Raw genomic sequence first — 25,678 nt, 5'->3', positions numbered from 1 at the left:
AAGGGTTCCATTATTTGGCCAAGCCTGTGTCTTGGGTAAGGCCTGCCCTTCTCCACTTCCTTCACTACAGCCAGCTTTGGACAGCAATCCTTCCTTACTATAGGTGAAGAACGCGGAGACCTTTTCTACGACGCCGGTTGTTGGCCAGGGACTTGATTGACAAAGACGTTAGCGAATGGCTCTGAAGTGAGCTGCCCAAGTTTATGCATGTTTAGTCAAAGAAAGGGCAGACATGCAGCCAATGGCCAATGAGGGCTGGCCTGAAAATGATCGGGGGCGGGGCTTCCTTGGAGGGGCGGACTCCGGATAAAGAGTCTGAAGCGGACCTGGGGCGAGTCAGAAGCATATCCGGTGTTTAAAGAGCTTTGTGGGCTCCGGAGAGGCGGGTGAGAAGGTACGTGTGAAACTGGGATTGCGCAAGCCGGCAGTGGAGAACGAAACGGGGGTTACTACTTATTGTATGAACGAGGATGGGAGTAGTCTCCGTTTTCGGACAGACTGGAGCTCGTGGGAAAAGACCCTCAGCGACTGGACTCCAGAGGGCTGGGTGGAGAGGGGAAACGGGAAACTGCTACAGCGCACGCGCAGCTGTACGGCTGCGCGTTGGGGGGGAGGGGGGAAGAAGTCAGCCAGGTTTTGTGGAGCGTTCAGGCGCCCACTCTTCGCGGGAGCGCTAGCGAAGACCCTTTTTATCCTCTTCCCCCCCTTACTCCCAGTCTGCGTCCCCCTTGCTCCGCCAAGAACAGACGCTGGGGCCCCTTGCCCAGGCTCATTTGGAATTTAGGGCATGTCCTCCACCCCTTCCTTCCGAAGGGAAAGAAAGCGAAACCTCCCGGGTTTGTGGTCACCCCTGCCGGACCCGACCGATCACTGCTCCACCTCCGGGCCTCTGGGTGAGCGCCTGAGTCCCTCGAGAAGGGCCTGGTCGGGCAGGCTGCCCTGTCACGGCGGGGCGGGTGATGTCACGCTCTGTGACACGCGAAGCTCCTTAGTTACGTGCAAGCCAACAGCAGAAGCGGGAGGTGTGGAGAGATCGGGCTTGGCTTGGCTATCCAGCCCTACAGGGCAGCCCGCTCTGGTCTGATTGGTTTACCTTCGGACAGGTGAGGTGGCTTGGTTTTATTTAGTCCTGAGCTTTGTGGGCGACTTTCTCAAAGTCCGATTGGGAAAGGCGGTGGTGTTAGGCGTTGTGTTTTTTTCTGGAGCCTGCTTGCTGGAGCTATGATAATTAGGCTGTGATATTTTTGTGTATTAAGTGTGGAATTGCTATCCCGTGCCAGCCCGGGTTGCGTTGCCCATCCCAAACAAGGGCAAAAACCTCTGAACTTGAGACTCTGTTTTAACAATAGTTAACTTATGAATGTGTAACCCAGTAGAAGAGCTGACTGTGCCTGAAACACAAAGATTTTTAAGGTTAAAGGTTAATGGAGAATAGACTTTTCTAGTTACTTATTTATTTCTATTTTATCTTTTGGTAGAATGTGCAGTTTAAGAAGTCAGTTCAAAACGGGTTTTTCTAGTCGCACCACCACATTTCTTATGGCTTCTGTGAACACACTTATTTCTGTAATAATTAGATTTACTCTCTTTGATGTTTTCGTATTCCTCTGTTGAATATTACTATGTTGAAGTTTAGATTCTGCAATTTTCCGGCAGGGGGACAGAATAGTTGAATTCTTGAGAAATGCAATTCGTAATTTAGATTCAGAGTTTCCTTCTTAAATTATTCATCTTGTTGTGGAAACAGGACTTAGTACCCGCTTTCTTTCCTTCTCTACTATTGATCTGACTGAAGCCTTGCTCCTAAGTAATAGGAAAGATCAAATTAACCCACATAGCCAGCATTTGTATAGTTTTTCCTGTTATGGATATAGTTCATGCTTATTGTAGAAATGCTAAAAAATACAGAACGTGTAATAGGAATCAGCATATGTTAATTTAAAAGAAGATTTCCCTTGATCTATGGCTGGAACTGCCTTGATGAAAACTTGCTTTTCTACTGTAGGGTGTACTAGTAGAAGGGGTATCGCCACACTTCAGAGGTCAGAAGACTCATAACCTGGTTCTGGCTCTGCTGTTTCCATATTTTTGACATCTGATGTTGGTCTAGTTGATACCAATGTCCATTTTTCACTTTAGAATTATTTCACACAGGTTCTTATTGGCATTCAATAAGCTTGATAGAGCAGGTGTTAGTTGTCCTTATCTTACAGGTGAAGAAGCCTAGAGGACCATAGGTAAAATGACTTTTCCCAAAGTTATGTGTTAGAAAATAGCAGGACTTGTGACTTAAATCCAGTGCTTGTGCCACTATTACACTGCCTTTTTTAACTTTCTTTTTTTAATCTTTAAAATGGGACTTGCTCTTCCCTCATCTAATGGTGTGAAGATCAAAGGGGATAATGTATATAAAACACTGTATATGAAAGTTGTAAAATTTTATATAAATGCAGTCAGTGGTATTGTAGGAGATGCTATTGCTGGCCCGAAGAGTTTCACTTTATTTCATAAACTACCACAAGAGCATTAATCTCTCCTGGGAAGACACTGAATATTCCCTCGATGCTCAATCTTCTAAATTATCCTTTGCTACCTTGACTTGGTTGTAGAAGCTGGTGGAAATGTCTTCCACTCAACTGTGTTTTGTTCCCCCAGAGCTTCTAATCAGATTTCATGGAATGGTTTTTATGCACATTTTTGTTTTCCAAAGACATTATTCAAACCTGGAGGTTAGGCTAGCTGTTAGGAACACTTAAGTTGACCACTCAACAGGTCTCCCTCTCAGCAAGCTGGGGAATGTTGATTTGAGGTTATAAAGTTCTTTTTTTTTTAGATTTAATCTTTATTGTATTTTTTTCCTTTTACCATTTAGTCCCCTTATACCCTCCTCCCCCTGAAGTTGTAACATTCTTGATCAGATAGATAATGGGATCTGTATTTGCTATGGAGACTCTTGGTTGTGCCTTGAAGTGTGGGGGCTTGCAGGCTGATTCATTTGCAGGCTCTGCTCTGAATGTGCTTAAAGCCAAATGTGTGCGAGTTTTGTTACAATTAACTGGAATCTAAAACAATTGAAAAAAGAGCTTCAGGGGTGAGGATTGTGTGGATGTGCAGTTTGTCCCAATCTATGCCTCCTTTCATTTTGGCTAAATATGGTGTTAACTGGGGAGGGACTACTAGTTTATATTGGAAGATGATTATGTATTTAGGACATTGGGGCCTCCTTATGATTCAGAGTCTGTCAACAGTTGTGGTCATAGAGAGGGAGATTTAGTAGTGTCAAAATTTGGTACAGCCCTGGCTGGTATAGCTCAGTGGACTGAGCGCAGGCTGCGAACCAAAGGGTCGCTGGTTTGATTCCCAGTCAGGGCACATGCCTGGGTTGCAGGCCAGGTCCCCAGTGGGGGGTGTGCAAGAGGCAACCACACACTGATATTTCTCTCCTTCTCTTTCTCTTTCCCTTCCCCTCTCTCTAAAAATAAGTAAATAAAATCTTTTAAAAATTTTTTGGTACAAAAAAATAATATATTGAAGGCAATAGGCATTTCATCTCCAGGCACTGGTATGGTTCTGAGGCAGTGCCCTAGAGAGACAGGATTTAGTGTTAGCTAATCCAGGGGTTTTGGCCCAAATTGGGTGGCGTTGGAGGGGCTGGCAGCTGAGATATGTATGGTTAAGATCTACAGTAATCAAAGTCTAGTCCTAGTTGAAGAGGAATTTCTCAAAGCAAATAGATCAACTTTTTTTTTTTTTAGATTGTTTATTTTTAGAAAGAGGGGAAGGGTGGGAGAAAGAGAGGAAGAGAAACATCAATGTGTGGTTGCCTATCACATGCCCCCTACTGAGGATCTGGCCCAAAACCCAGGCATGTGTCCTGACTGGGAATCGAACCAGCAACCCTTTGGTTCACAGGCCATCACTCAGTCCACTGAGCCACATCAGCTGGGGCTTGATAGACCAACTTTGAACGGTCAAAGCATCAAAGTAACGACCATTTACTTCATCAAAAGCTCTATCACATCAGATTATCACTTAGTTGTTAGGCTGTCTCAAAATGCTTGTGCCTGTGTGGGACAGGAAGTACAGTATAAATGTCCCAGAAGAGAGGCATGGCATTTAAAGAAAAGTCCTTTTTAACTAGTGATAAGATTTGTCAAGTTTCTTTAAATTCTAGTTTATAACTTTCTTACCCCCCGTTTATTTCTCATTTAGGTAAATATTAAGATTTCAGGATATATAGCTAGCTGTGAGTTAATGGTGAATAATATTTTTTAAAATAATTTACAGGGTATATGTAAATTAGGCCTGTGATAAATGTCTTCTAAAACTATACTTTAAAAAGGGATGAACATACACCAAGGACTTGAGAGTAATAGTAGAGTCAAATCTCAGTTCTTGAACATTTTGGTCCTTGACCAAGTTATTCGTGGAAAAAATGTCTTGGTTGTCTAACAACTTCAGGTCTTGATTCTCTACCCGACAGCCCTTTTATTGCTGACACCTGTATGATTAGTCATGTGTCTCTCAGGTGACCAAAAAAAGGAGATTTGGCCCTGGTTGGTGTGGCCTAGTGGACTGAGCACTAGCCTGTGAACCAAAGGGCACATGTTGATTCCCAGTCAGGGTATGTGCCTGGGTTGTGGGCCAGGTCCCCAGTAGGGGGTGTGCGAGAGGCAACCACAATTGACGTTTCTCTCCTTTTCTTTCGCCCTCCCTTCCCCTCTCTCTAAAAAATAAATAAATAAATAAATAAATAAAATCTTTTTTTAAGAGATTCCGTTTTCAAACAAGTCACTTCTCGGACAGTTTTCCAGAATGAATTTTCAAGAACTGAGGTTCCGTTATATTTTCTTTAGTAACAGTAATGGTTAACATACTGAATCAGTGTTATGTATGAACCACTATTCCAAGCACTCTATTTGAGTTATCTCACTTAGTCCTCAACCCTGTGAAGTAGGTAATATACAGGGTCCGGCACAAATAATACCCCTTTTTTTAATTACAAAATCATAAGCATGTAATTCTGTAATATAACAATAACACACTCAAGCATACCATATGACATTTTAGGTGAAAAGTTCAAATTAAAACTATAAATTGTTACACCCATATTATTACCCTACCAACCACACTCAAGCAGGTGTGACTTCTGCTGGACCCTGTATATTTACTCTTTACAAATGAGGTAACTGAAGCACAATGAAGCTGAGTGCCAGAAATTTTTTGCATGTCATACAGCTAAGGAAGTAATGGTCAGATTCGAGTGCAGCAGGTTTTGCTTTCAATTACTATGCTTAAGGATATGGCTGTATAAATCCTGAAAACTATTCAGTAGGAGGAACTGAAAAATTACAAATGCTCCTGCTGCCTCCTTTAAAAAAAAAACAAAAACAAAACACGTGGGATTTCTTTTTTCTCTTAAGTATCGATTTGGTCCCTTCCAGATGTGAGGGATCAGAATTCAAGATGGTCAAATTACTACGACAGGAATGAAGAACCTCAGTTCACTAACTAAATGTTTAATTAGAAGTGTGAGCAGTGCTTCTTTGACTTGCTGGTATAATGTTCAAATGTATGTGCTTTAGGCAGCTGCTCTCCTGGCTCCAGCAGCCAGCAGGCTTTTTTCAAAGGCAAGGTTTTTTGTTTCTTTTTAATGCATGATTGTTTCTGTTTTGCACAGCTTTCTTTTTAAACTTTCAAAAGATCTTATTTATTTACTCTCAGAGAAAGGGAAAGGAAGGGAGAAAGAGAAGAAGAGAAACATTGATATGAGAGAGAGACATTGATCGGTTGCCTCTCCTCTGTGCCCCGATCAGGGTAGCAGGCCCAGAACCCAGGCATGTGCTCTGACTGGAAATTGAACTGTGACCTTTCACTTTGCGGGACAGCGCCCAACAAACTGAGGCACATCGGTCAGGGCCGTTCTGCATAGCTTTTGACCATGATTCATAAGCACTGTACTTAATAGGTATTGCAATAAGATAGCAGGGAATGTTTGTAATGTAAGTCCTGGCCCTTTACAATAATCTTTTCATTTTAGGACAAGGGTAAGGAAGATACCTAGAACAAACCAATGGATTTAAGAAGACCCTAGACATAGATAATATGTTTCCTCATACATAGTTGTTAATGCTCGGAATGGCAATAGGGTAGAATTATTAATGAAAGACCTATCTTTTATATCCTTCCTTCAGGGTTTAGTAGACCATGTCAGCTGGGTCTGATATTTATCAGAATTGTCTCTTCTGAGGAAGGCTGATGAGCATGACTTCCTGTCCCTGAGGGACATCTAGGCGACTGCAGACCTTTGCCTTAGTTTTCACTTCAATTAATGTCGCATTTTGGTTGGTGAATACACACTTTGGCTACCTGTACATATGTCTTCCATTTGTGTTTCATTTCTTGATTAAAGCTGTGTTAAGTAGCAGGGGTTTTGAAGGGAGAAGTCCTTTGGTTTTTTGTTTGTTTTTTGGGTTGGCTCTGGCAGAAGCAGCTGACCTGGGGAACCACAGAATGGTGACACTTCCAACAGCTTTAGCAGTATATGCACGACAGATTTGGACAGATTCTGACAAGTTTGGGGATTCCTGCTCTCCTAAGGATGAAGGCTTAAAATGAGGCTCTGGACCAAATTAATGGAATTTGGCTATGGTTTACACCTGAACATTTACCTATCATTTACAAATGTAGTACGGGCAGATTTCCCAGGAGTCCAGAAGGCACTGTCCTCATTGTGTTCTATGTGAATAATCCCACCTCCCTGTTTTATAATTAGTTGAATATAGAATTTCTAGATTTCTGTACCAGTTGAGATTCAGGGTAAGAAAGACCAGTGCTGGTGTGTTTTGTAATGGGCTTTGATGTGTGTTGGGACTGCTGCAGTAAAGAACTTCAGAGCAACAAGTAACATACATTTTTTTTAATTGTGGTAAAATACACAATGTAATTTTAATATTTACCGTTTTAATATACTCTTTTTAAAACAAAGATTTTCATTAACTGGGGGGTCCCCTCTGGATGTTAGCTGAGCTATTTGGTTAATGGTTTATTTAAAACTTCCTGAGACTGAGAGTACTTTTGGTAAGAACACTTTTTTTAACTCATTACTTACCTGCACCTTCGTTCTTATCTGTTTGGTACAGATCTAGAGCAAATTATCGTATTTCCTTGGTTCTAAAACTAACTTTTCCCCCTCATACTTTAACATTTCGGAAAAGATGTGATATGTACATCATGACATCTTAAATCTGTATACTGTATTGCATTCTTCCCCCTTAAAGTTATGAAAATTGCTGTTATATCTTTACATCTAGAAATTTTGGTATTTACATTAATTTTTAAAAAATTATTGACTGATTTTAGAGAGAGAAAACAACATTCCACTTATTCATTCATTGGTTGGTTCTCGTATGGGGTCTGCAACCCTGGGTACCGGGATGACGCTCTAACCAACTGAGCTACCTGGCCAGAGCGGTAGGTATGTTTTTAACTTAAATGTTAAAATAGGTAGTAATGTTGGGAAACTGGTTTTATTTTTTATGGTTTTAAACTACAAGCCACTATTAAATCATGGAGAAATTCCTGTTTGACACCTCCTTCCTTTCCCTCACACAACCTTTGATGGTTTTTCCATCAGCTGTTGTAAGAGCCCCGGAAAGGCGCAGTCATTACCCCCCAGGGAATGTGAGAGAGGGACCTGGGACAGGGGTTGCTGCCATTCTCCCCTCCTGTTTCCGCTTGGTGGAGTCTGGTTACAGAGTGTTGCCCCTTTCTGACTAACAGTCCCCTGGGTATCTGAGTATTTACTCCCACCCCCTCCTTTTTTAACTCTTGAAATTGGAAGCAAGAGATACTTCAGGTTGTTGTGAATACTTCAGAGAAACTTGGCTCTAAAGGTTGCTTCAGTACTGTTGCAAGTTCTGTCTAGGGATGTCATTAGGGGAGTTAATGGAAGCCTTAAAGACACTTTGCAGGTGCTGGATTCTGCCATCCTGTAAGCGTGCTCTCTGGAGGATGTACTCATCATGGTTGTGGAAGGCTGTGGCTGACAGCGCAACAGCCTGCAATAATTGCACCATCTAGGTCAAGAGGACCTGGAGCCCTGAGACTTAGAGAAGAGAGCATCAGCTTTAGTAGGTTCTGCCTCTTCTTACCATATCTGTTCTTAAGAACAGAACTAACAAAAGAATTAAGGTGAGTGGGAATGGTGGGAAAGGAAAGAGGAAATCAGAAAGCAAGCTGGATGTTTTAATTGTTTCATTTGTGAGAGAGCCTCGGGAAACAAGTGGTAAAATTTTGAACTCTAAGCATGGTATCTTTCCACTGGCCCAGGATGCCTCAGGAAATTGGTTTGCTTGCCCAGATGAGTTTTGCTGAGTATTAGATTAAGTGCTGATGAGAATGGGTGTGAGTAGTTTTAGTCCCCTCCTCCGCTCCCTTTTTTGGTAAATTTGAAAAGGATCGGGCCTTGTGAATCTAACAAGAATCTGGAAGATTTATAGCTAGCAAAGATGAAAGCGCTTGATTAGATGTTTAGTTCTGTAGATTGAGTGTGTTTGTTTAGGATTGCATGTGAGGTAGGGGAGGGAGCAAAACTTAAGAGCCTGACTTGATGGTATTGATGTGTAATGTGATCTGGGTATAGTTTAGTTTTTGGGGTTTTTGTTTTTGTTTTTGTTTTTTAATGCCCTTTGGGACAGTTGGCAAGATCTGTACATCAGATGATAGAATTGTATCATTGTTAATTTCCTGATTTTGATCATCATTTTTAGGATATACACACTAAAGTATTCATAGGTGAGGGGCATTTTATCTGCATGGCAAAAAAAAGTCTACACATTTGCTATATGTAGAGAAAGGATAAAGCAAATATGGTGAAATAGTAATTTAGTCTCGTGGTGATGGGTATACAGGAATTCTTTGTATTACACCAAGTCTTTTGCAGGAAGGGTTCTGAAATTATGTTAAAAAAAATGTCTTTTAGCACAATTTTCTTTTTCATGGAGGTAGGAACTTTCCTCTTTTTAAAATTATGAATCTCTTTGTAGTTCAGTTCTAAAATGCATTTGGTAGAAAGCTTCTACATGTATGTTTTTAAAATGTAAGTCTTAGTGTAGACCTTTATAGTTTTTCTTTTTTCTTTTTAGTCTTTGAAGTTCTGTACCGTTGCTGAGGGAGTTCTGTAGCATCTTGAGACAGTAACAAAATCTTTCTGTTTCAGTGTCTGGGTTCCTTTAACTACATTGCTAATCAAGAATTTCTCAAAGAAAGTGGTCTTTTGTTTTATTTTTGAAGATTTTATTTATTTTTAGACAGGGGAAGGGAGAGAGGAGAGAGAAGAGAAACATCTGTGTGTGGTTGCCCCTTGAGCACCTTCTACTGGGGACCTGGCCTGCAACCCAGGCATCTGCCCTGACTGGGAATCAAACCAGGACCCTTTGGTTTGCAGGCCAGTACTCAATCCATTGAGCTACACCAGCCAGGGCAGAAAACAGTCTTTTAAAGGGGCAAATTGCCTCCTGAAAGAATAGAAATTAAATTCCAGTAATGAAGTACCTTATAGGAGAGGAAGATGGGTCATTTCTTCCATCCCCTTTAAATTGGTTGATTATGATTACAAGTGAATTCTAAAAGGAAATATATAAAAATAAAAATGGTTGTGTTAGAACAGTGGGATTGTAAATACTTTCAGTTTTCCAAACTTGTATTTTTTACAAGAAAGTTGTTTGTTATTTTGTCTGTATTTGTACCTTTAAGATAACCTTTCTTTTTACTCTTTATTCCACAGTGCGGAGGCCGTGTCCCACAGACTCTGGCATCATGAACATTTTTGATCGGAAGATCAACTTTGACGTGCTCTTAAAATTTTCCCATATGTAAGTGTGTTGACCTTGACCACAGTTTCTTACTGCTCTTCCTTTCACGTCTGGTTTTCTTTTCCTGGTTTATTAAATTTTGTGTCCATCGACTGACATTGACTTTGCTAGAGTTCTGAGGGTATGATAAGCACCAGATTCCAAGGACTGCTGTGTGATCACTGGAAAATCATTTCATTACTCTAGTTTCAGTGCTGATTGTTCATAATTACGGATTTCAGGCTCTCCCCCAGCATTTAATATTCTCTGTTAGTTAACCTATGTTCAAAACATTCCTTTTTAAATTGTAACATGACTTTTACTTATCCCCTGAGAAGGAGAAGAGAGGGAAATGATTCTTAGCTTAGAGATGAGGTTGGATTGGCCCCGGAGTGATGGCTGTTACTCACATTCTTTCCCAGAACCCCCTCGACACAGCAGCACCTGAAGAAGGTCTATGCCAGCTTTGCCCTGTGTATGTTTGTGGCAGCCGCAGGGGCCTTTGTCCATGTGGTCACTCATTTCATTCAGGTAAGAGCATTTTTTTGTTCTGGTTGCTGTTGTACAATATGTAATTGGAAGAGACTAGCTCAGCAGGGTGGTACAAGCCTATACATCTGTCTCCCTAATCCTATTTAGAAGTTTGGTATCTGAACTCAGCCAAAGCCAGCCAATAAATATTGAGGACATGTAGAGCCCTTTAACTTTTCTAGCGACTCTACCCTGTCTTGATGTTCAGCTTTGGAATTCTTAACCCTGACACTGGAGGATGTGTCTGTTGTGCAAGACCCCGCCCACTGAGCAGAGGCATAACGTGCGTGCTGATGTTCTCCACAGTAACCTTTTTCTCTTTTCCTCCTGCTTCTCTTTTTTTGTGTGAATGACTGTACATGGCTGTACATGTACAGGAATGACTCCACTACATGGATACAAAACACTGTGTGATTATCAGGAGGGGCTGGGTTGGGGCCTTTATAAGATTTGACCCGTTTGGTTCTCTGGTACACTTACATCAGCATGGTTGAGTGAAAACCCCTTTAATAACTCAATTTCCTGTGTGGAGGGAGAGTTTGGGTTTCGTCAGTAGGAATAGAAGGGACAGTTGAGGAGTAATCAGTAAGTTTGAAGTTCTCACTGGCCAAGACTGGTCCCTAGTAGAGCGTCCTTTTCAGGGTAAGTACCAAGGTGTGCCTGTGTTGGCATTGGCACTGCAAAGAACTGTCCTTGTGCCCAGGCATTTCCTTTCAGGGATTGTGTGAAAAATTACTCTAGATACTCAAAGGATAGGACTTTGATCCCTTGAATTTAAGACTTACTTTTAGAGAGAGGGAGAAAAACATCAATGTGTTGAGAGAGATACACTGGTCAGATCAGTTGCCTCTCACACACCACTAATTGAGGACCCGGCCCACAGCCCAGGCATGTGCCCTGACTGGGAATGGAACTGGTGACCTTTTGGTTTGCAGTCTGGTGCTCAGTCCACTGAGCCACACCAGCCAGGGTGATCCCTTGAATTTAGATTAAAATATACTCTATCTTTTAGGCAAGAGTGGCCCTTTTAAGTAATGTAAAATACAGTCAACCTCATTATTCATGGATTTCGTATTTGTGAATATACCTGCTCGCTAAGATCTGTTTGTGGCTCTGAGATCAGTACTTTCGCAGACATTCACAGTTGTACCCAAAGCAGCAGACAAATGTGAGTGCCCATCACACCATGTGCCAGCTGAGGTTGAACCAGACAACCCACGGCCGCATTTCAAGCTCTTAAGCTGTAAATAGTAGTCCTTTTTATGGTCCATGTAGTGCTGCATTTTTTGCATTTCTGTTGATAATTTTGCTGTTTAAAATGGCTCCAAGTATAGTGCTCAAGTGTTCTTAGTGTTCCTAATTGTGAGAAGACTAATGTGCCTTATGGAGAGACTGTGTGTTAGATACACTTTGTTCTAGCGTGAGTTACAGTGCTGTGGCTGCGAGCTCACTGGTAATGAATTGACAAATATAGCGAAGGTTTTGTATTGGTCAGTTGATGAAAATGTTGTGGTGGGGGGTTTGTGAGAACCTAATCACTGATGCCCCACAAGAATGGACTGTATACCTTTAAAGGGCAGAAGGAACTTTGTGTATTTATATGTCCTGAAGGGTTTCTTTCTTTTTAAATGCCTATAGCTTTTTCCCAACGCTTTATAAGACTTTTTTCTTACAAAACTGAGGCCTGTTCATTGTAGAGAATTCAGATAACAGACTAATGATAAGTAGATATAAAACTCTGTAATCCTATTACCCAGAAATAACTACATGCGTTTTGATAATAACCCTCTGTCTCAGTCTGTTCAGGCTGCTATAAAACAATACTATAGACCGGGTGGCTTAAACCAGCGGTCCCCAACCCCTGGGCTTGCTGAGCTTTGCCTCCTGTCACCCCGCTACCCCCATCAATCCACAGTGGTTCACCTGAGCCCCCCTCACCCCCATCTTCCACGAAACTGGTCCCTGGTGCCAAAAAGGTTAGGGACCACTGGCTTAAATAACAAAGAATTGTTATTTTTTTAAAAGATAACTACTTATTTATATTTTAGAGAGAAGGAAAGGGAGGGAGAAAGAGGGAGAGAAACATCGATGTGAGAGAGAAACGTCAATCAGGTGCCTCTTGTATGCACCCCAACCAGGAATTGAACCCCCAGCCCAGGCGTGTGCCCTGACTGGGAATTGAACCCATGACCCTTTTGCTTTGTGGAATGAAGCCCAACCAACTGAACCACACTGGTCAGGGTAACAGCAAACTGTTCTTACAGTTTTGGAAGCTAGGAAGTCTAAGATCAAAGTGCTAGGAGATTTGTCATGTGGCGAGGGTCCACTTCATGTTTCGTAAACAGCCATTTTCTTGCTGTGTCCTCACATGGTGGAAGGGACGAGGGAGCTCTCAGGGTTCCCTTTTTATAAGAGCCCCTTCCTGAAGGCTCCGCCCTTATGACCTAATCACCTTCCAAAGACCCTGCTTCTGAATACCATCATATTGGGAGGGGGGGTAGGATTTAAACCAGAATTTGGGATGGAGGACATAAACATTTCGCCCCTAACACCCTCTCTCAGTCTTTTTTCTCTGTATATGTATATGTATTTGCGTATATTTGAAAGTGATCACAAAGGGGTCATTTCTACTTGTTCTACAGGTTGGCATATATTTTCAGCACTTATCCCTGTGGTTCATTTTTGGCTATTTCTTGGGCGAGACCCATAGTTTGACTAGGGTAGTTGTGGTTCATGGACCGCCCAGGCCAGAACAGCCTCCAGCGTCTACCGTGGCCCTGACCCTGTCCTTCAAGGCTTCTGGCTTCTCTCTTCAGCCCACACTGTATTTTCCACTGCCTCCAGGTTAGAAGCAAGTACTAGGCAGTTCAGATGACTATTTGATTCTAATGAAGTCTCCTGCAAGATAAATTTGATACTTCAGCTCTGATTCTGGATCTGACAGGCTGGCCTGCTGTCTGCCCTGGGCTCCCTGGGGTTGATGATCTGGCTGATGGCCACACCTCACAGCCGCGAGACCGAGCAGAAGAGACTGGGGCTTCTTGTTGGATTTGCTTTCCTTACAGGTGTGTTAAGGGATTGGGTCTAATTTGGGGGGCCGGGGGTGGAGACTATTTTTTAATATCGCTTCAGAGTAGGTTCTGAGATTCTTATTTATTCTGATTTACCCCAGCTGATACACTTATCACCCAACTTTATATTTGAATGTTTTGCCTTATACTGCGTTCTTACTTCGTGTAGGTGCATCTTGTTTCCCCACATGGAGGATAAGCTCTTTGTGACTGGTGATTACTTTTGTATCCAAAAATAAGCATTCGTGTGCTTGAATGAATGAGGTTTAAGAGCTTAGGTAGCATAACTTGTTACTGGTAGACATGAGACTAAACAAGGCCTAAGAACCTGACTTAGTTGGACTCACACTGGCAAGTATTGGAGAAACATCCACCCATTCTGAACCCTACAGGCAATTAATTAAAGCCATACATTGAAATGCATCACACAGGGCCTTTTGCTGATTTTCAAGTAAAGAATGAAAAGCACAGCACTTGTACAACAGTGTCTGCAATATTCAAGACCTGGAAGCAGCCCAAGTTCCCATCAGTAGATGAGTATATAAGAAAGCTGTGGTACATTTACACAGTGGACTGCTGGGTGACTGTAAAAAAAGGAGGATATCTTAACCTTTTGCGACAGCATGGGTGGGCCTGGAGATTATTGTGCTAAGTGAAATGAATCAGTCAGAGAAACACGAATACTATATGATCTCACTTATATGTGGGATCTAATGAACAGAATAGAAACAGATATGGATAGGTGGAACAGATGGACAGCTCTCGGGGGAGAGGGAGCCAGATGAAAGAAGGTGAGGGGATCAGCAAAAAATCGTTTGTGCATGATATGTACACACAGACAACAGTGTGGTGACGGCCAGTGGAGGGGGCAACGGTGGGGAGAATATGAGGGCATCTATAATAGTGTCAACAATAAAAATAAAGTTTTATTTAAGCACTTCTAGAATTGTCATTAAAGGAAACCAGACTAAAGCTACACAGTAAAAATACTTAAAAAGCAGCATTTGATTTAGTACAGCTCAGTCTGAGTGAGTCTAATCTACACCATGTTGAAGAGATTGAAGAAGGGTGGGGATTTAGAGATTAAGATTTTTAGATCAGGAAACCTAGTTTCCAAAAGCATTACGGGGTGGAGTCCAAAGGAGAAAGGAGAGTAACCCGAGTGGAGGAAGTGCTGGAGCTGGAACAGGTTGCCGTGGCCTGTCGCTGGCACAGACCACCTGCGGAACTGGTCTGGCTTCTGCTCTGCTGCAGGGTCAGTCCTGCGAGACTCGGAGATTGCCGGCCACAAGGCTCTGCTTCACTCTTAACCCTTGTTTCTGATCTCGTGCCTGGTCTGGCCCACATTGCATCAGTCCTCCTCAGAGGAATGGTTTAGCTCAAACTGTTTGGCGTGCCTATGTCATTTATCCTTCTGGGGCTTGTCAGTGGTGTTCAGCTGACAGGACAGTTTTGCAGCTCTGTATAAATAAACTTAGTTGAAGTTTGGTTGAAAATAAGGAGAATGGGGAGAGAGGTTTACTTACTTTAGTCCACACATTTGTTTCTAGGAGCAGGAGCATACCTGTGCTATTAATGGTCAGCTTTCGGACGCGGGTTCTCTCCGAGAGTTGTGGTAGTAACGTGTTCTGGGGCTCTTTGTTTTCCAGGAGTTGGCCTGGGCCCTGCTCTGGAGTTGTGCATTGACATCAACCCCAGGTAACTATTTTGGTAGTGTCTGAAGTCCCTCTACCTTCACAAATGAACCTTCTGAACACAGACTGTGTTGCTGAGGCCCTCAGTCTAACGGTCTTTTCCATAACAGCATCCTCCCCACGGCCTTCATTGGCACAGCGATGATCTTCACCTGCTTCACCCTCAGTGCGCTCTATGCCAGGCGCCGTAGTTACCTCTTTTTGGGAGGTAAGTGTGGCCTGGAAAACCCGGAGAGGGTCTCCACTGTAGCCGGGATTCTTACTAGGACTGTTCCCCCTCACCCCAACTGCTGTGGCTATGGGGTTGAAGTAGAAAGCCTTCCTTTTGGGGGGGACACAAGGAATGGCTGTAGCAGGGTTGTTTTACTTTACTTTGGCTTCTCTCAAGATCGTTTTTTGTCACCTGTTAACAGGTACCTTGATGTCAGCCATGAGCCTGATGCTTTTGTCTTCCCTGGGGAATCTGTTCTTTGGATCCATTTGGCTTCTCCAGGTGAGACTTTGCATATAACTTTCCAGTGGCCCTTGGCCTCACACTTCCTTTTCTTGCTTAACCCTGAAGCAAGATAGACCAAGAATCCTCTAGGATGCTCGCCTTTGTTGGGCAGTGCTCTTGAAGCCTCCCCACTAATCCCCCTAGGATGGAGCCCTCTGCGGGTAAAAGTTCAGGCTAAAGGAGAAGATGGTTTGCCCAGAGATTCATTTTTCTAAGGCCAGTCCAGCAGCAGCTCCTTGTTAAAATGTTTGAATCTCTTCCAATAAAAAAAAAAAGTGCAGAACTGTCCTGAGAGAGGTAAGGCGATCGTCACCATAGGCTTCAGTTCCCATGAATGTTAGTGTCAGTGGGGTTAGCATTTGATGTACTTTCCAGTGGCCAAGAGCCAGAGAGAAGTGCGGCTTTCTTTTCTACGCTGTGTGCATATGGTGACCTCATCTCGTCCTTCTGTTAGGCAAACCTGTACTTGGGGCTGCTGGTCATGTGTGGCTTTGTCCTTTTTGATACTCAACTCATTATTGAAAAGGCTGAAAATGGAGATAAGGACTATATCTGGTGAGTGTGGGAATGGGTCTTTAACAAGAATGAAGAGGCTTATTACTCTGTTCTGCTGCTCTTTTCTGAAGCCGAGGCACAGTCCGTTGCCTGGCCCACCTTTCTGTCCGAGTTGGTAGGGATAAGAGTAGCTTGGGTAGCGCTAGCTGGACTTAACATGTTCAGGCTTCGGGGTGGGGGTGTGGGAGGATAATGGTTTTAGAACTAAGCACCAAATAGCATAGTTTCTCTCAATTCCTGAAAAACAAGTTAAAAAAAGATTTTATTTGTTTGTTTATTTAGAGAGGGAAGGGAGGAGAAAAGATAAGGAGAGAAACACTGAAGTGCTTGAAATGCATGGATCGCTTGCCCCTCACACACCCCCAAACTGGGGACCTGGCCCGCAACCCAGACATGTGCTTTGGGAATTGAACCACTGACCCTTCAGTTCACAGGGCAGCATTCAATCCACTGAGCTACACCAGCCAGGGTGAAAACATCAGATTTTTAAAAATGGAACTATTAATACATATTTAGATACCATATTTTACCATGTATAATGTGCTCCTGTGTGTAATGTGCACCCACGTTTTTGGCCTGAACTTTCAGGAAGAAAATATTTTGTTTAAATTTTTGATTCAATTATTTGTTTATATTTAGATATTCGTTTTTTGTATTATAAAGAAATTTAGCACTTATTTTGAACATGTTACGGCACAAGAAATTTTATGTAACAAATAATTACAAAACAAGAACAAATATAAGGTATTTCAGGTACTACCCATGTATAATGCACATCCATATTTTCCCTTAAGAATTTGGGCAAAAAAGTTTATATTGTACACAGCAAAACATGGTATCCATACTATTCATAATGGTTACCTGTAGGCAGAGGAGAAGGAAAAGGACTTTTCACCTCTTATTCTTCATGCCTTTGTATTCTCTAAGTCTTTAACAGTGAGAAGATATATATACGAGTTTTCAAATGTAGGCGTCTTTTCATGCTGAAACCCTCTCAGTCAGTGGCAGGTGGTTCAGGCAGGGTTCACAGCTGGGCCCCTGCAGAACCTAAAGCTCAGTTTCTCTTTTCTCTGTGCTGTGGGTTGGCCAAAAAGTTCGTTCAGTTTTTTCCGTATGATGACTCTGGTAGTGCTTAGTTGTCTTTTCATTTGAAACAGTTTTGTTAGATTGTATTGTGACAGTTGTCATGTCAGTGTGCATTAAAAAAATCAAAATTGGTGAATTTTTGCACAGCTGTTTTAATATTGAAGGTGGAAGAAAATATGCAGCATTTCTAGTGTATTATGCTTTATTATTTCAAGAAAGGTAAAAATGATCGAACATGTCAAAAGTTGTTTGCGACATTTCTTGGTACTATCCACATTTTGGCTAAATCACTCTTTGCTGTGGGGCCGTCTTACGCATTGAAAGATGTTTCCAGCACCCCTGGCCTCTACCCACTAGAAGCCAGTAGCAGGAGATAGCTGACCTACTCAAAGCATCCAAATCGATAAAGTTGTTGAAAATGAAAAATGTGTCTTTTGTTTTTATGGAAAAAACATAATGGACTTTTTGGCCCACCCGATACATGGTTTCATTGAGTTGAGGGGATTTCCGACACAATTTTACTTCCTCAGTTGGTGGTGGAGTGTTGTGAAGCCAGTTCACGGGGTGGGAGCTCTCCGGTTTGCCTCTGTGCGGAGGAGAGGAGGAAGGGCCATCTGTAACCTGCTTCTCTTCCAGGCACTGCATTGACCTCTTCTTGGACTTCGTCACTCTCTTCAGAAAACTCATGATGATCCTGGCTTTGAATGAGAAGGTTAGTCGGCCCACTGCCCAAAGATGGGAGAGTGGCTCCTGAACTCAGCCCCTTGTATACTTCAAATCCCAAGACTCGCTGCACGCTGTGTAGGTGCAGGGGGGTGGGGGGGTGTGCGGCATTGAGTAAGAAGTAGCGACCAGAGGTCTTTAGCTGATGGAGAAAAAGGAACAAGGAGAAGCAGCCTCCCCTCCCCCCCCTTTCTTTTTTCTTTTAAACTAATCCGGAAGATGAGTATCAAAGGGAAGACTTCAGGGGCAGCAAACAGTCTGCTATATGAAGAATTTAAAGGCTATAAAGATAGTTATGATTCAGAAAAGGATACACTGGATTTGTATAATATTGGCAACAAACTTTTGTAAATTATTTCAATAGTAAACCAATTTATCCATTTGTTGGGTTTTTTTTTTTAAGATTTTATTTCTTTTTAGAGAGGGGAAGAGAGGGAGAAAGACAGAAACATCAGTGTATGGTTGCCTCTTGAGCACCCCCTACTGGGGACCTAGACTGCAACCCAGGCATGTGCCCTGACTGGGAATCGAACCAGTGACCCTTTGGTTCACAGGCTGGCACTGAATCCACTGAGCCATACCAGGCAGGGCCCAATTGTTGGTCTTAGCCTTTTTTTTTTTTTTTTCCATAGAAGCCTTCTGTATATATAGTGAGTACACTTAGTCCACCCTGCAGCAGGGGAGCAGATGACCCCACCAGCTTTTCTTACAGTCCTTACTATGGAGCGAGACTCAGAGCAGCGGTGGTAGAAGCCCATGACTGGGCAGGTTTGGTGGCTGTCTGGTCTGTGCCACGACTAGACTGAGCACCAAACAGGTGCCCCAGTTTCAGTGAAAGCAACTCAGCTTTCACTTGTTAGATACACTGGGCTTCCACCTAAGATTGACTGAAGGGTGCCCCTAGGCTGGAATGTTTCTGGATGTTGGTCTATGTGCAGTTACGCTTCCTTCTGAGGCCTGATGGGAAGTTAGTGGTCTTGGCCTTGGTCTTGGCCTTTTGTTTAGTTCTTTTAGGGTAGACTGCCAGACAGGAGCTTTCAGTGGCTGAGCTGCAGTGGTTGTGAGGAGCCGAGAGTGGTCGGGCAGTCCATCTGGGTGCTCTTGAGTGGGGGTGGAACAGTCGCTTGAAGTTTATTCTCTCAAGTCTGTCAGCAACTTGGGGGCCCCCCGGAGGAGGGTAGTGAAGATTCAGTTCCTGCCGCACGAGAGGAGCGAGGAGTGTTTCTCACTCCCTTTTACTGTCCTGATCCCTTCCAGCCCCTAATGAAAGGCAACCAGGTGTCGGCTCACTTGAGTTTTAGTTGAATGTCTGATGCCAAAAATTTATTGGGTCATTTTTCTCCATTTCCAGGACCAGAAGAAAGAGAAGAAGTGAAACGACCATCCAGCTTTTTTCCCAGTTTGGCTTCCTCTCCCTCCACCCCTTGTTTCCTCTGCACACATCACATATGGCGTGATCTCTGATAATGAAAAGCATCAGAAAAGCTTTTGTACCTTGTGGTTTTCTCTATTTTGAATTTTTTGATCAAAAAACTGATTAGCAGAACATAGTTTGGAGTTTGGCTTCATATTCCTGGAGTTCTTCCCCAATTCCTTTTCTGTCATCCCCAGCCCTAGCTTCTTCCTCCACTGAGGCAGCCAGTCCATCGTGATGAGGAGTGAAACCACGGAGGGAGACGACTCCAGGAGGCTGCTTCCCGACTGAGCCGTACCAGGTGGATCTGAACTGCTGGGTGGAGGCCCCTCGGCCCTTCCTCAGCACTGTTTGGTGGGTGCACAGTTCCTGTGGCATGGGCGGCAGTGTTTTCCTTGGGAAAGAAGTTTGCTGGTCCTCGTTACTCAGGCTCAGCATATCTGAGCCGTCAACCCCTACAAAGAAAATGAAGAGCCTCTTCTGGTGGATGCTTTGCTTCTGAGCTGCCCAAGTGGCTGCTAGTCTGGCAAACACTTTCTGCCTTGCCATCACCAAAGGAATGTGGATTTGTATGTGTTCTCTCCCCTATCTTGTGTCTGACCCTAAGGGAATCTGCCTGCCTTCCATTCCTGGGGTGGGAGTGTTTCGGCTCAAAGGGAAGACTAATTCTTGCCGGCACTTAAAAAAAAGGCTAATGGTGTATGGCAAGGTAGAGCCTAGAATTCCCAGAATTCCCCTGGTCTTTATTTTTTTTTACTGGTTATCACCTTAGTTACTGAGCAGCCCCCACGAGGTGGCTCTGATTAAAGGTCCCAGGAGAGGAAGATCAGGGGAAGAGAATGGCTGAGCCTCTGGGGGACAATTGTAACTAATCCTGCCAGACAAACTTGTTGGGACAAAGTCTCTACCGTGTGATTCTTTGTTCGGATCAACGGAACAGGCCCTGATGGCTGGGGAGGCAGCATTCACCCCCGTCCTTTGATGCATTTTTGTTCCCTTCCCTCTGGTAATGTCCCTCCTGATAATAGTTACTGTCAAGCCAGAAACTTGGGGTAGGAAATAAATGTTTATTTTACACATGCATTTTAGTTTTGGCTCTACACCTGTTCTCTGTAGTTCTGCAGCCTTCCTGGCAGGGCCCAGGTGACCAGGCCTGCAAGATACTGAGTTCCCTGCAGTTTTGTGGTTGTAAATGGAGGGAGGGCGGTGCCAGTGGGGACCACCAGCTCCTCTGTGGCCTGCAGAGTCAGCTGGCACAGATGGGTGGCGCTTGGGAGCATTTGTGGCTCTGGCTACTCACAGGGCTGGAGTGAAAGGGGAGCTGAGCCCTGGAAAGCTTATTGCCCATAGGACACCATTTTTTTAGCTCTGCCTGTTCACACGCAGCGCACGATTTGGCCCAGTGACTGCTCATTTGCAGCACACCGTCCCGTGAAAAGATTTGTTCCCAGGTTGTGTTTCCCGAGTGGCGTGCCACCCCGGATGACTCGCTTCCACAGAGGGTGCTGCCCTCTGAGCTGCTGCCTCCAGTGTCTGGCTTGAAAACTTACTAGAACTTCCTTCCCATTAATGTCCCTCCCCCACCCCCCCTTTACAACTCCATACGTTCGCTGGTGCTTTGCTAGGCCTGCGAATCCAAGTTACACCTCTTGAAGCCAAACTCCACCTCTTGTGCTTTTTTTTGCTTGGGTTAAAGGAGTTTTTCTTTAGAAACAGTGCCAAGAATGATGAGATATAAAAAACTACTTTTAAAGAAAATGTCTAATAGGTTTTTAAAACAGTAACCACTGTAATTACCACTTTCTTTTCTAGTTCCTTGCTTTTCAGCTCAGGCTGCATTCTCTAACATACTGTGAAGAAAAAGGTGTTTTTGATCAGAAATATATGAAATCTACATAGTCTTAATTTGTAAAAAAAATAATAATAAAGAAATAAAGAAAATTCCTTAACCTTTCCTGGTGTGAACGTATTTTAAATTCAGGGCCATGGCCGGACATGGTGGGGTTTGAGGGACTTGGTAGCGGGAGCCGGGTGAGACGAGGCTCTTCACTCTGGGTGTGAGCAGAAGGAAGCGAGCACCCCACTCGTAGTGGGCACTCGCTCTGTAGCCCCAGCTCGCCACAGAGGATGGGGATTTTTTCTGTCCGATACATGGCCCGAGCCTTTTTCTGGTCCTCCCCCTTCCCAGCCTTTATTGTAGGTGGGTTGTGGCAACAGTGCGTGTACTTGGTTCCAGTTTATAGGCAGGCTCAGGAGTCTGGGGTGTACAATGGAAAAAAGGCATAATCCACTCATTTGGTGAGTACTTTGGGTCCCCGGTGTGGCCAAGCTCTGTTCTAGGTGGTAGGAATCATCTGCAAAGAGCATCCTTGCCTTGTTTATGTATGAGATTGTTAGCCAGAGTTTGGGTTGCCACCTGGCTCTTCTGTTTTGGCACAGTTGCCCTCTGCTTGTCATGTCCATTGTGGCCACAGGGCTTCCTATTAGGGTCTGACTGTTGCCTGTTACCTGACTGGTTCACCTAGGTTACTTCCAGTTGACGACCTCCTTAAACTCTGCAATACCCCCATCCCAGCTAAGGATCGCTGCTTTCCCCAACTTAGAAGATGTGCATGAAGCATCTTTTCTCACTCTCCTCTCCTGCTGCCTGAAAAACGTCAGTCTCAGGTTCTTTAAAACCCAATTTTAGCCTCGTACTACCTTCTATTTGAGGTGAGGGATGAGACACAAAGGCGCAACGTAGTGCTCACAACATACCAGGGACTACACAAAGTGCTTTACGGGTTTTAATATTCCCAGCAGCCTAAGAAGGTGGTATTTACTTACTACACAGGGTCAGTGGCTTCCAGAGTCGCACCAGCAGGCAGAGACAGCTGCATGTCTGGAAAGAACCCAGGCACCCTGTCTCGAGCTCCAGCCCATCACTTGGGTAACGCTGAGGTGGGTGCCATCCTGCGCTTCGTTTTGGCTCCAGTTCTGGCCCTGGTGGAGAGGGAAGTGTGAGCTGTTTGGGTAAAATATCCCCACCACCAATCTGCAACCTTTTAGTGTTTTTTCCCCAGCGAGCCCACCAATTGCAAATTAAGCAGAAGGGATTAACAAAACTCCTGGTGCAGCAGACCTGCAGGCCTGAGCTAGAGTGAGGAAGCATTGGTGTCCAAGCGGAAGGACCTCTTGTGTTGGGCGAAGAGAGAGTCCTGCCTCTGCAGGTTATCAGATGGGGCATCTCCACGCTGCGGACGAAGACAGGCACCTTAGCCACTCACAGCCGAGGGCAGGAGAACTATAGGAAGGCGTTGCATGCTTACGTGGGTAAGCACAGTGGGCCGTGAGACACCCATGCAAGACATTTAGCCTGATCTGGTGGTTCAGGGAAAAGAGTTTTGGAGATGACGACTGAGCTAAGTAGGGCTCAGCCTCAAAGACTAAGTCAAAGCGAAACAGTTGAATGGGTTTTTCCAGGTCAAAGAATCGGTATGAGAAAAGGCACAGCAGCATGGTTCAGAGGGTGCTAGGGTGGCAAGAAAAAGGTTTTGATGGGTTGTCAGGTTTGAGAAGACGGGTAGGAAATGGGAGGGAGGGGTGAGCTGAGGGCCCCCACAGCCACAGTCAGGGACACTGAGGGCTTCTTCCCAGACGGCCGCAGTAAAGCAAGTGTCACAACAAAGTGAGTTGTAATCTTGTTGCTGACGGAGGGCCTTGCCTTCAAATTGATATTTAAAAAAAAAAAAAAAAAACAGCTATGAAGCTCAATAAAAACAAGCTGAGCCTGTGTTCCACGCTGAGGTGCTGGCTTTGCCCTCAGGGAAACCGCACAGAAGGGCATTGGGCAAGGAGTGGTCAGAGCAGCCCTTCGCATCAGGTGACCGGAGAGTAACCTGGGAAAGGAGCCAGTTGGAAGGCAATTATACTCTTAATGCCCAAGTTATGGTCTCTCTCATTACCCACTGAAAGGAACCAGAGCTCCTTGGATAAATGGTGCTTAAAGGTCGGCACAGGAAACATACAGGATGAACCTGGAACCTCTGACTCCGGAAAGAAGCTGTCAGAGCGGACTAGCTAATCCACAAGGACTCAGAGGCTGGCCGAACGAGGCTCCCACTGGCTCGAGATGGGACTTTCAGCACTGTAAGGATTCTGAGAGCAGTGGGTTGAAATCAAATATTTTTAAATTCATGATGATATTTTAAAAATATCTTACCAGTCACCTCTGGAGGATGCTGTAACCGGTCACTTCTGAATATTTGTCAATAAAGGGAAGTCAGCATCTAGCCTTCCTTTTCTGTGTTAACTGTACTTCAGGCAATAGAAAAGTAGGTGAGAGTTTCTGTAGAAATAGTCCAGCTGATAGATGAAGAAACTATTCTGTAAACCTTGATTGACATAATGAAGGTAGATGATGATCAATAACCACTAACATTGTAGTAATAGAGGCACCCGGACGTGTGCCCGCTGATGGACGCAAACCCCACCGATGATGCTTTAAGTTGTGGATCTAAGGACCAGTTTACCGGCAGGACAGGGACTGAAAGACAATGTTAAGTCACATCACTAGGATGCAAACGGCAAAATCCAGTAAAACTTAAGGACAAACAACTTGATTTCTTTAAAAAAAAAAAGTGGGGGACGGACAAAGAAATAAGAACAAAATTAAATGAGGGAAGGGAATCCAGAGTTTCAGACTTAGGAGTGAGCCATATCAACAAAATGCAGTGATGCAGACCTGTTTGGATCCTGATTCAAATAAACAAAGGGAGAGGGAGAGGGATATCTGGAGCCATTCGAACGTGTAGTGAGCATTCTGCAGCACAGGCCCCGAAGGCTCAGGTCCCCTGGCATTCGCACCCTCTCACAGCGACACAGCGAAGCAGGCTGGCGTGTAGCACTGAGGGAATAAATACTGGGTGTCATTTATGAAGCCAGGTCAGTCATGAAAAGGGCATTGTAGCTTCCTCCTTAGCTTCTTGGTTCACTTGCTCTGGGGGAAACCAGGCACAGGCTCTGAAGCCCTTCAGGTGCCCTGTGGAGAGTGCTTGCCGAGAGGACTCAAGGCCCCCACTCCCCAAAAGCCAGCATGGACTTGCCAGCGAGGGTAAAATGAGCCGCCTGGAAAGTAGATCAAGCTTTCAGGTGACTGCAGTCTTGTGAAACACTGAGCAGGACAGCCTAGCTAAAATGCTCCCAATTTCCGGGCCCATGGAAACTGTGAGCCGCAACACATGTTCATTGTTTTCTAAAACCACTAAGTTACACAGGAACAGATACCTAACACAGGCACTGACTACAGAGGTGATTTAAAGAGACATGCTAATGCATAATGTTAATAATGTTATCTTGGTTACGTTCTTTAGAAGTTATCTTTTAGAGGCCTGGCTGGTGTGGATCAGTTGGTTGGAGCATCACAATCCCGTAGACCAAAGGGTTGCTGGTTCAATTCCTGATCAGGGCACTTACCTGGTTTGTGGGTTTGATCTCCAGTTGGGGTGCATACGAGAAGCCAACTGATCCATGTTTCTCTCACATCGATAGATTTTCTCTCTCTGTCTTCCCCTCCCTTGCTCTCTCTCTAAAAGTGATGAAAAAAATGTCCTTGGTGAGGATTTAAAAAATAATAATAAAATAAAAGTTATCTTTTGGAGATGCATACTGAGTTATTTATAGATGCATTGATACGCTGATATTTGTCTCAAAATAATGCAGCTGGGTGTCTGCAAAGAATGGGGGTTAAAGCTGCGGTGAGTGTGGCTCAGTTGGTTGGAGCATTGTCCCATAAACCAAAAGGTTATGGGTTTGATTCCCAGTCACAGCACATGCCTGGGTTGTGGGTTTGGTGCCCAGTTAGGGCACACACAAGAAGCAACTCATCTATGTTTCTTTTCCTCTCTCTCCCTCCCTTGTCCTCTCTCTAAGCATGTCCACGGGTAAAAATAAAAAAAGAGTGGAGGGTACAGAGGAAGTGAATGGTCCTGAGTTACACTGGTTACAGCTTGGCAATGGACATAGTCATTGCACTATTCTGCTTTTTTGTATGACTGAAATTTCTTGCTTCTTGTCAAGACAGAGTAGATAAATCAATACTCATATCCTCCCACAACCGCATCCGAAATACAACTAAACTACAGAACAAACGTCATTCAGAACCTCCTGAGATCTAGCTGAATGGAAGTCCTACAACTAAGAATATGACACATCCAGAATGTTAGGAGGGGTGGAGACGCCACGGATTGGTCCCACACCCCTGAGTGGCAGATCAA

The 25,678-nt window shown here is 44.0% G+C and overlaps 1 protein-coding gene across 2 annotated transcripts; it reads left to right on the top strand.

Moving 5' to 3' along the window:
* Positions 1-44: 44 nt before the first annotated feature.
* TMBIM6 (transmembrane BAX inhibitor motif containing 6) lies at positions 45-21,378 on the top strand. 2 transcript variants are annotated; one of them, XM_028532710.2, is made up of 10 exons: positions 45-394; positions 9,788-9,875; positions 10,277-10,385; positions 13,330-13,450; positions 15,106-15,154; positions 15,261-15,358; positions 15,564-15,643; positions 16,101-16,201; positions 17,924-17,999; positions 19,362-21,378. In XM_028532710.2, the coding sequence occupies exons 2-10, from the start codon at positions 9,820-9,822 to the stop codon at positions 19,383-19,385; spliced, it is 714 nt and encodes a 237-aa protein (XP_028388511.1). In that variant the 5' UTR covers positions 45-394; positions 9,788-9,819; the 3' UTR covers positions 19,386-21,378. The 2 variants fall into 2 exon arrangements, with proteins under 2 accessions (XP_028388511.1, XP_028388512.1); XM_028532711.2 differs by lacking the exon at positions 45-394 and adding an exon at positions 996-1,103.
* The last annotated feature ends 4,300 nt before the right edge of the window (positions 21,379-25,678 follow it).

Source organism: Phyllostomus discolor, chromosome 2, assembly GCF_004126475.2.
Source record: "Phyllostomus discolor isolate MPI-MPIP mPhyDis1 chromosome 2, mPhyDis1.pri.v3, whole genome shotgun sequence".
Taxonomy (NCBI): Eukaryota; Metazoa; Chordata; class Mammalia; order Chiroptera; family Phyllostomidae; genus Phyllostomus; species Phyllostomus discolor.
Note: the sequence above shows the minus strand (reverse complement) of the source record. Positions and strands in the feature narration are given on the sequence as shown.

Coding starts and splice junctions, on each gene's coding strand:
- TMBIM6 (XM_028532710.2), top strand. CDS start 9,820: ATGAACATTTTTGATCGGAAGATCAACTTTGACGTGCTCTTAAAATTT. Junction 15,155..15,260: donor TGCATTGACATCAACCCCAG/GTAACTATTTTG, acceptor TTTCCATAACAG/CATCCTCCCCACGGCCTTCA. Junction 15,644..16,100: donor GATCCATTTGGCTTCTCCAG/GTGAGACTTTGC, acceptor TCCTTCTGTTAG/GCAAACCTGTACTTGGGGCT.